The 10,379-nt window shown below is 42.3% G+C and overlaps 2 protein-coding genes across 2 annotated transcripts; both read left to right on the top strand.

The window, feature by feature from the left end:
- The first annotated feature begins 759 nt into the window (after positions 1-759).
- Positions 760-2,728, top strand: LOC109872245 (interleukin-12 subunit alpha). The gene is made up of 6 exons (XM_020463416.2): positions 760-997; positions 1,095-1,181; positions 1,312-1,371; positions 1,544-1,660; positions 1,858-1,902; positions 2,109-2,728. Exons 1-6 carry the CDS (start codon positions 779-781, stop codon positions 2,262-2,264), a joined length of 684 nt encoding a protein of 227 aa, XP_020319005.2. The 5' UTR covers positions 760-778; the 3' UTR covers positions 2,265-2,728.
- Positions 2,729-4,117: 1,389 nt separating this feature from the next.
- Positions 4,118-8,323, top strand: LOC109872100 (zona pellucida sperm-binding protein 3). Its single transcript, XM_020463212.2, has 8 exons — positions 4,118-4,560; positions 5,892-6,004; positions 6,086-6,189; positions 6,470-6,647; positions 6,827-6,944; positions 7,024-7,109; positions 7,359-7,594; positions 7,852-8,323. The coding sequence occupies exons 1-8, from the start codon at positions 4,180-4,182 to the stop codon at positions 8,076-8,078; spliced, it is 1,443 nt and encodes a 480-aa protein (XP_020318801.2). The 5' UTR covers positions 4,118-4,179; the 3' UTR covers positions 8,079-8,323.
- Positions 8,324-10,379: the final 2,056 nt, after the last annotated feature.

Raw genomic sequence — 10,379 nt, 5'->3', positions numbered from 1 at the left:
AGGTTAGGGTAGCCTACTAGCTATTTTCTTCTACGGGTGTTAACAATTGCATAATTAAATTGGCATTAATGCTATGACATATCTGAATATAGGCAAGTGACTGTTGCATGTGTGTGCAAAACAGGCAGCTTCTTCCCTACTTTCTCATGTTGCACTACAATGCTCCAAACACTTATGTTATTGAGTTTTGGCCATAGTGAAAGCCCATACTGAATCATTACCTAGACCTAGGCCTAGCCAACCACTAGAGAGCAGAGGAGGCGACCACATATTTTCTACCAAACTATGAGAAACTGCTGTGGTTATAGTGGCCACAAACAAAACATGTAATACAATCAACTCAACTGCAGTTAATGTTAATTCCAGTTCCACTCTGGGAAAACGTTTCATTATATTGATATCACTGGCATCTAGGAAAATGACACACTGTGACATTGTTACCTGATTTACTTTCAATTTATATTTTCAAACATTATTATTGTGGTAGGGAATTCCCTGCTCAGGAAAGTATAAAAACACTGAGAGATGAAGCAAGACACACAAAAGAATTAGGATAAACCAAGGATATACATTGTTACTACCATGATGCCAAACGACCAGCTTTGTGAGTAATCTATAGCCTATATCTCTTTCTCTTCTAACAAAAGGATTGTTATTAAGTAGGTAGCCTATTTATTATTTGCTTAAAGTTAGAATAGGTCAGGTTATCTGAGAATAGTTTTTTCCTGCATGTGAATATTGCAAAATCATCTAAAAATTATTGGCATATTATTGACAAATGTATTTGTATAGAAAGTTTAAGTTTGAAGTATTTGTTCTACGTTGTTTCTCGAACCTGTCAGATTTTGCCACTTGGCTGCTCTTGGTCGCGCTCACATGTTCTCTCTGGCACGTGAACATGTCCAGCCCAGTGGTGTCGCGCAACCGCCCGATAACTGACAACTGTCTTACCACTGCGCAAACACTACTTTGGAACATCACGGACGCACTTGCACAGGTGAGACACAGGCACATTTTCCAATACTGTTCTTGATGGTAGACTATTTATGTAATTCATATCTGCAGCCTATTCATTAAATTCGTATCAATACTAGGAGCACCTGTTCAAAGGAATAAACTGCACGGACCAGGGTATGGAGTTGAACACGAGAACACAGACGGTGCAAGTGTGTGCGCCAAAGGTAAGAAAAATAACCCCATTCTGTGATCTGTATTCATTTTTTTCAGACAATAATGTGAATTTCCCTATATAAGGCTATATAAGATCAATGTTGAAATCCTTTGCTGAATAATCTATACTTTGTTTGACAGACCAAAAGCACTCAACAGCACTCAACATGTTCCAGAGTGACAAATGTAAAGTTTGATCAGGTAGGCTATTTGCTATTGTCTATAAATTACATATTACTGTTGTTGCCCAGAGCAACAGTTTTTCCCATAAGAAATGGCATGTTTATTTACAGTCTAAAGGGGGCAAATCTAACATACTGTCTGCCTATATTGGTAACTTTTTGACATGTCATTTTTCCTGTGTATCACATAGGACAAGTGTCTGAGGAACATTGAGGAGGATCTGCGTTGTTATAGTGACATGCTACAAGCTATTGACCCTAAACTGCTTGGACCCAATGTGCTGCAGAGCCTCGGAGAGATTAAGGAGGTAAAATATGGGAATAACTATGCTAAAATACTGGCATGGAGAGGACATGACCTAAAAAAAATAGCCTTTTGAGATATTTCTAACACAACCAGTTTTGTATACGAAAGTCATTGTAGCTGCAGGTTTAGGATACACAAGTCTACTGACATATATTGCCTCTTCTCTCACCCTTTCATTTGCTTTCGTTTTTTAAACAGAAGTGCTTCCCCTTGTCTTTGTTGGGAGTCTGGTCCTCTCAGCAGGTGAGAGATTCTCAAAAGCAACCGTGACTAACATAAAGAGGCCTTTCACGGACTAAAATTAGCAGGGATTACATTGGGATGTGGGTGGTGGAATTAATGGTCCCTAAAATATCTCCTAACCAAATATGGTCATTTGTATGTCAACTGTGTGTAACCAAATAGAGATAAAGTTAACTTGACACAGTGTGCACTATGTTTCTTTTCAGGATACACAAGGTTGTAGGCCTACTCAAGGTACTGCTAACCAAAATTCCTTTGATGAAAGGGTACATTTGTGTAAAGTGCTGAAGGGGCTCCAGGTTCGCACCGTAACCATCAACAGAATCATTGGATATATTCATGCTGGAGAACACAATATGTAAGTTGGCATGTCATCATGGACCTGGCAAGCGCCTATGCTGTTGGAGACTATTCCTCATCGCCATCATCGTCGTCATCACCATTCTCCCAAGGGAAAAATTATTGTTTCCATGACCATAACAAAGTTGCCTTGTCCTGTGGACAAGTGTTCTTTAATATTATCATCAAATAACAGTCTGATTAAGCTATTGAGGATTTAGAATTGACAGGAATCAAATATTTATGACTTAATATATAAGTATTTAATCTAAGTATTTATTTGTTGATTTTTTTTAACTTGAAAAGCTAAATAATATTAAATGTGATATTTATTATCAACCTAATGGGTTGTATTATTTATTTGCCTAATTTATGATTTAAAAATATTTATTTTCTACATATCAATATAACTTATTTCAATGTTTACACAGTTTTTGTTTGAACATCTCCAAAATAAAATGCATTTAAGCAATGAATTAAAATAGCCTAATGCCAGCTGTTTTATTTCTCTCTTTGTTTTCATGGTATTTTACTCAAACTCTCTCTCTCTCTGTCTGTTTGTATGTGTGCGTGTTTTGTGGTTTTTACTATCCTTGTGACAGAAGTCCTCACAAAGTTAGCAAAACAAGAATATTTGGACAAGTGGGGACATATCACCGGTCCCCATTATTTTAGTCTTAGGGGTTAGGTTTAGGGTTACAATAAGGATTAGGGCTAGGGGTTAAGGTTAGAATTAGGTTAAGGGTTAGGGGTTAAGGAAAATAGGATTTTGAATGGGAATAAATTGTTTGGCCCCCACAAGAATAGTGTGTGTGTGTTGCCATATATAGTCAATACATTAAACTGAGTTAAATTATGGGAAACAGTAAGATTTATTTCCAGGAAAATACACAGTGGTAACCCCATATCACTGACTTGGGTGGTGCCCAAACCACCCAATATGCTCGTTCTTGTAGGCCTACACTGGTCAATTATACTAATTTTACTTGGAATCATAGCCTACTGTAACTGTGTGCAATATGTGGGCGGTTATTTTGAGGGCGAAGTTAAGATCAGAGAGAAAGTTCAGAAACGACCATACATTTGTGTAGGCGTATAGATTAAGCAGACATGATGACATGTAGTTTACTACTAGGCCTTCCTATACTCTCTTATTTTCGGGGGTGGTATGGTTTTAACTGAACACAACCAAGTGACTCCCTCGCATTGGTCCTTTTTTCACTCTCGAGAAACGTGAGCCCGCATGCAGTCGAAAACGCTGACTGACATTGTGCGAAAGTCAGATTTTTGCATTCGGTTTGAGCTCACAAATGGCCTATGTTCTTCCCATTATTAGTAGCTAGGCCAGGGCGGACAAGTGCAATAATAAGTTCTCCTTCGGGTAATAAATGTCTTACCTCAATAAATTCAAACAGGTGTGAATTTATAAAGACTATGTTGACGAGGAATAACATGTCTATTTGTGGGCATTGTTGGATGTTTTCGAACGATAACCATGCTAGGTTTATGTGATGGCCACGAGGACAAGGTTGGTACATTAGACTGCACCGTCGGTGAAGGGGTGCGGTTGGTCAGCAATTTAATGGAGTTGAGAAGATGGCGAGTACAAAGCAGTCTATATTTTGTATATTTGTATTACGACATGCTGCCTGGCCATAACAGCCTACACAGACAAATATCAGTCATTTTCATTCAATGGAAATGTACCACTGACACCCAGTGGAAGGTGCACGGTACTGTCAAAATAAATTCATTAGGTTACACAGGACTTTTTCATCTTTAATTAGCGCTGATTTGACACAGGTGCGGTAACACCACCTGTTCTCAATGATTGGTCTATGCTTTGAGATTTTTGTCATATAAATGTTTGTAATTCGGTTTAAGCAATTTAGTGGGTCTGCGAAGCCGCCAAACTACATTCAGATTGCAAGCTCACAAATGGAGTTTATTCAAAAATCTCCGTGGTGGGTCGCGACCCTGCTGTCAATTTCTGTCCTCGCTGATTGTTATCAGTCTTTTAATCCTCGTGGTTATAGTTATAAAGATGTCAGTCAGGCCCAATCCTTTAAACCGAGTGCAGAGCCAACCAGTCCTCCTAGGCCGAGAACAGTCCTAGTGAAGTGCCACGAAGATTCTCTTGAAGTCGTGGTGAATGCTGACCTATTTGACATAGGCATTCTGGTGGACGGCAGCGATCTGCACCTAGGTTTCAATCAAATGGGTAGCAAGGGCGTTGAAGATTCTTGCAGTGCGGTTCCAACGGGGGAGGCAGAGTTTATCATCTTTGCCCAGTTGACCGCATGTGGAACCAAACTCGCAGTAAGTTTTTCGAAAATTGCAGCTTCATTAAGTTAATCGTGCCACAGTTCTAAGTAGGCTAATTAGGTTCACGTATTAAACTAATTTACACAAGGCTATGGGACTCAATGCACGGGGGCTGAGCCAAAGGGCTATCTAAAGAATGTCCTGAAACGCTTCCATGGACAGGAAGGTAGCCATGGACTCCGCAGCTGCAAATGGTTTCGTGAATCTATGGCTACATGGATAGAAAGGGGCACCCGCCCAAGGCCATGATAAACCCAGCAAAAAAGAAACGTCCCTTTTTCAGGACCCTGTCTCAAAGAATTCTTAAAAATCCGAATAACGTCACAGATCTTCATTTGTACAGAGTTTAAACGCCGCTTCCCATGCTTGTTCAATGAGCCATAAACAATTAATTAACATGCACCTGTGGAACGGTCATTAAGACGCTAACAGCTTACAGATGGTGGATAATTATGAGAACTTAGGTCACTAAAGATGCCTTTTTACTGACTCAAACACCAGAGGAAAGATTCCTGGAGTCCCTACTCATCTGTGTGGACGGGACCAGGGAAATAAATTGCCGTGTCCATGCTGTGAGATGCCTAAGACGGGGATACAGGCTGTACAGCTGATTGTCCTTGCAGTGACAGACCATGTGTAACAACACCTGAACAGGATCGGTATATCCGAACATCACACCTGCGGGACAGGTACAGGATGGCAACAACTACACGAGTACACCAGGAACGCACTATCCCTCCATCAGTGCTCACTGTCCACAATAGGCCATGGCCAGCAACGAGCCCAGATCCCCATTGAGCAGGTCTGGGACCTGTTGGATCGGAGGGGCTAGGCCCCCTCCCCCTCCACACACACAAATGTCTGGGAACTTGCAGGTGCCTTGGTGGAAGAGTGGGGTAAACATGTCACAGCAATAATTGGCAAATCTAGTGCAGTCCATGAGATTCACTGCAGTACTTAATGCAGCTGGTGGCCACACCAGATACTGACTTGATTTTTAACCCCAACCCCCTCCTTTGTTCAGTGACGCATTATTCAATTTCTGTTAGTCATGTCTGTGGAACTTGTTTTCAGTTTGTCTCAGTAGTTGCATTTTATGTTCATACAAAGATTTACACTGAGTTTGCTTTAAATAAATGCAGGTCACAGTATGCTTTCTTTTTTGCAGAGTTGATATATTTAGCCTAAGGTTTGTGTGGCTCGAGTTTTAATATCTGCATATACACAGCGCTCAAGTTGCAACTTGAGGAAACAAATTTGCAGTACTTCCATTATGAATCTTCAAGCTGCACATATAACACCCCTAACCTCCACCTCTTCCACAGTTTATGGAGACGGAGCTGGTTTATTCCAATATTCTCAGCTATTCACCTGCACCCTCTTCTGGTGTTGTAAGATTTGATTCGGCTGTGATTCCCATCGAATGCCATTACGGAAGGTGAGTTACCTGTAGTAAACATTGATGCCTAGTATTTTGATTATGGTTTTTAAACACTTAAATAATGTGAATGTGTTTTAGGCAGTATGCTGTTGACAGTGCTGCCCTGGCTCCCACCTGGATCCCCTTTGCCTCAACAGTGACTGCTGAGGACCATCTGCAATTCAGCCTCCGCCTCATCACGGGTAGGATATTTGTTTTGTTCACTTCATTAACTTGTACATTTTCAGTTATTCATGGACCTTAACCTTTTCACACAAACATGCACTCTAGTGTGCAAGATGCCAGTGTAGACCAGTGTCCATATTATCAGCATAAACCATTTGATAATGTTTGCATCAATCTCCTTTCAATGTGACTGGTGTATTATGAAATTCAAACCAATAACATTCGGTATTAAACACTAATATAAGCATCCCCAAATGGCTGCCTGGTTGCACATGCTCATCCCTACCTTCTCTACAGATGACTGGCGCTCTGAAAGGGGATCAAATGCCTACTTTCTGGGTGAAACCATACACCTGGAGGCAGCTGTCACCATGGGCAACCACATGCCCCTCCACGTCTATGTGGACCATTGTGTGGCCACGGCAACTCCCGACGCAGACTCAAACCCTAGACACAACTTCATAGAGTACTACGGGTAAGGTCATCTAGAAGGTATTGACTGGTGATTGTTGCTTCAGCTTGCCGTAGGATACATTACATTTTTTCCAATGCTTGGCTGTTGGCTCAACTGTGGTTGGGTAAACAATTGTAGAAAGCCATCTAGTTGGCTATTTCCTTTCCCTAAACACCTAGCTCCCTGTCTTGCCTAATTAGATGCCTCACTGACGCCCAGCTGACCGGCTCTCATTCACGGTACATGCCCAGGGTCCAGGATGACAAGCTGCATATCATGCTGGACGCCTTCAGATTCTACCAGGAGGATTCCAATTTGGCAAGTGCCCACTCCTGTGTTTAGTTTTGTCATGTTCTGCACCTTTTTGGCCATTCTGATATCCATTCCGTCACCACAGATCTTCATCACCTGCCATCTGAAAGCTGTCCCCGCCATGTTTTCTGGGAAATCAAGGAGTCGAGCGTGCTCCTTCATTGAGAACAGGTATGAGATGGAGAATGGGCATCCTGCCTCTTAAAACTGAAGTTTGTATGTAGGCTGCAAACATGAATGGTTTCTTCATTAGCACTGCCATGGGATTTCATTCTGTACAATATTGACTGTAGAATTAGACCTTAAATTATTGTCAGGTTAACGGATGGATACTGTAAAGTATTTACTGTGCATGGCCTTAATGAGTGCAAGTTATTTAACTTTGAGCTGCAATCGAACCAGATCTTATTCTCATTCCAGCTGGAGGTCAGCAGATGGGAACGACCAGGTCTGTCTAAGTTGTGTAGTCTCCAAACGCTTTGCGGAGCCTACTGCCCCCATGACCAGAACCAACACTAAGACTACTACTCCCAAACCAAATTCATCCAGCTTCCGCATTCACCCAGGCCAGCGCACAGAGCAGCTCCAAAAGGTTGAGCCCAGATCCAAAAAGCCTTACTCTGGTGCCTGGAAGAGGGGAACAGACACAACAGAAGGTGGGTTACGGATGATGCAAAGCCAATCAGAGGCAACCTAGATTCATTGCATGTATACTATGTACTGGCTTTTGCTCCAGCCTATGCTTTTCTCCCATGCGATTTTTGGTTGCATGTTAAGATTAACGGTCCAGCAATGTGCTCTAGCTAGAATTCAGGAAAGATTTTGAACACTTCTTGAACTGTTTGAATGTCATTGACAACCAATGTTTTCTAAAATTAACTCAAGGTTTAGCTAAATCAGAATTTTATTTCAGAGTGGAGCAAGACTACCATCTTGGGGCCCCTGATTGTTGTCCCTACTCAGGAAGTTATCAGCTTGGCAACTGACTCGTCGACACTCCGCTCAAAATTGACACCGGGTGAGACCTTAGACTCGGCGGCAGTCCATCCCAAAGAAATGCAGGAGGCTACAACAGACATCTCTATGGGCACCGGTGGTACTTGCAAAAGTGAAGGCAGGAAATGCACGCTTTCTGAATGAGGCACTGCTGTGAACAGTCTTTCCAGTCACACAAGATGGCATCTCACTGGATTGAAGGGTGCTATGCAGGAAGTCAACTGTGGAACTTGAATGCAATTCACTCTGATGGCAATTGCCCAACCCTTGGCTTAAACCACTAAACAAGTTCTAGGTCCTTTTTAAAGAATTGTGAATTCAAGTTTTGAATGTTGCTGTTCCATTTCACATTACCATGGCCAATGCAAATAAAAACATTTACATCCGTAGTTTGCTTATTTGATTTTGTTTTTAGCTCTTCAATTTATGAGTTTGCCTCAATGCTTGCCCCTGGATCATTAAGTCAAGCAATAGGTGTCAAATTATGGTTCTGGGGTGGTTTAGCGGTCTAAGCCGCTGCCTCGGGAGCACGTACACTGTTCTGCTGTTAGTCTGACCCTCTGCTCTCAGCACTCCTGTCATGTAGCAGTTATAAAATATGACTCGTCTGTAGCATAAGGAACTGCAAGATTATGAAATACATGACGCCCTGCATTCATGACCAAGCGTGACTGGCATTTACCACATACAACTGGGCAAAATCTATTTAAATGCCCATAGTAAACTAATCATCAAACTAATAATCAAACTAATCATCCCTGAGCGCTTAAGTCACGTAAGAAAATTCCCTGCTTTTCGGCAGATGAAAGAAACAAAGCTTTAAGGTTATTGAATGACAATTTACCAGCGTGATGGCTGTACTTTAAGTTTATGATTGCTGTTGCCCATTAAAGCCATTTTATGCTTTAAATGTGCTCAAGGCTCTGTATGGAGAGTGTGATGAAATGGCAGAACCTCTGGAGGACATCAAGTGCCACATTGTGTGCTTCCCAAATGTTGCAATGTGAATGTAACCAGTGTCAAATGGCTAGCTAGTGGGGTGTGCCCTAATACCGTTTCAATCGGTGACGTCATTCTGAGACCTTGTAGTTCCCCTTTGCTCTGCAAGGGCCGTGGCTTTTGTGGAGCGATGGATAACGTTGCTTCGTGGGTGACTGGTGTGCAGAGGGTCCCTGGTGCGACGCTAGGTAGGGGCGAGGAGAGGGACTGAAGCAATACTGTTACACGGAGGGCTTTGACTTGATGGTGGGTGGGAGGTCCTGTATAAACAAAATCACTAACAGTTCGGTGCAGTGCACGACGTATGAATGCCCTGACTTCTGCAGAGGCCGTAACACTGCCAACGCAGATGGATTGACAATAGTGAATGTATCCAACTCGTATTTAGAACTTCCAACTGGTAATTTCCACCTTCCCACTTGGTTACGAATGCAGCATTAGCACTTGGTCTTTGGAGCGGACCCAGAACTAATTTGATTTATTAGGATCCCCATTAGCTGAAGCCAATGGCGACAGCTAGTCTTACTGTGGGTTGACACAGGAAAAGACATTACAGATTGACATTACAATTGACATATTTAACATGTTTTTACACGCTATATATATACGAAAGTATGTGGACACCTCTTAAAATTAGTGGATTCTGCTATTTCAGCCACACCAGTTTGAGAGGTGTATAAAATCGAGCATACCGCCATGCAATCTCCATAGACAAACATTGTCAGTAGAATGGCCTTACTGAAGAGCTCTGTGACTTTCAATGGTGCACCTTCATAGGATGCCACCTTTCCAACAACTCAATTAGTCAAATTGCTGCCCCGGTCAACTGTAAGTGCTGTTATTGTGAAGTGGTAATGTCTAGGAGCAACATTGGCTCGGCCACACAAGCTCACAGAACGGGACCACCGAGTGCTGAAGAGTGTAGTGTGTAAAAATCGTCTGTCCTCAGATGCAACACTCACTACTGAGTTCCAAACTGCCTCTGGAAGCAATGTACAATAAGCACAATAATTGTTGGGAGCTTCATGAACTGGGTTTCCATGGCCGAGCGCTACTCTGGACCAATGGAAATGCGTTCTCTGGAGTGATGAATCATGCTTCACAATCTGGAAGTCTGACAGGCGAATCTGGGATTGGCAGATTCCAGGAGAACGCTACATGCCCCAATACAAAGTGCCAACTGTAAAGTTTGGTGGGGGAGGAATAATGGTATGGGGCTGTTTTTCATGGTTTGAGCTAGGCCCCTTAATTCCAGTGAAGGGAAATCTTAACGCTACAGCATACAATGACATTCCAGGCGATTCTGTGCTTCCAACTTTGTGGCAATAGTTTGGAGAAGGCCCTTTCCTGTTTCAGCAGTACAATGCCTCGGTGCACAAAACGAGATCCGTACAGAAATGATTTGTCGAGATCGGTGTGGAAGAACTTGACTGGCCTGCACAGAGC

The sequence above is a fragment of the Oncorhynchus kisutch genome, linkage group LG27 (genome assembly GCF_002021735.2).
Source record: "Oncorhynchus kisutch isolate 150728-3 linkage group LG27, Okis_V2, whole genome shotgun sequence".
Classification (NCBI taxonomy): Eukaryota; Metazoa; Chordata; class Actinopteri; order Salmoniformes; family Salmonidae; genus Oncorhynchus; species Oncorhynchus kisutch.
The sequence above is the reverse complement of the archived record's forward strand: the minus strand, read 5'-3'. Positions and strand labels throughout refer to the sequence as shown.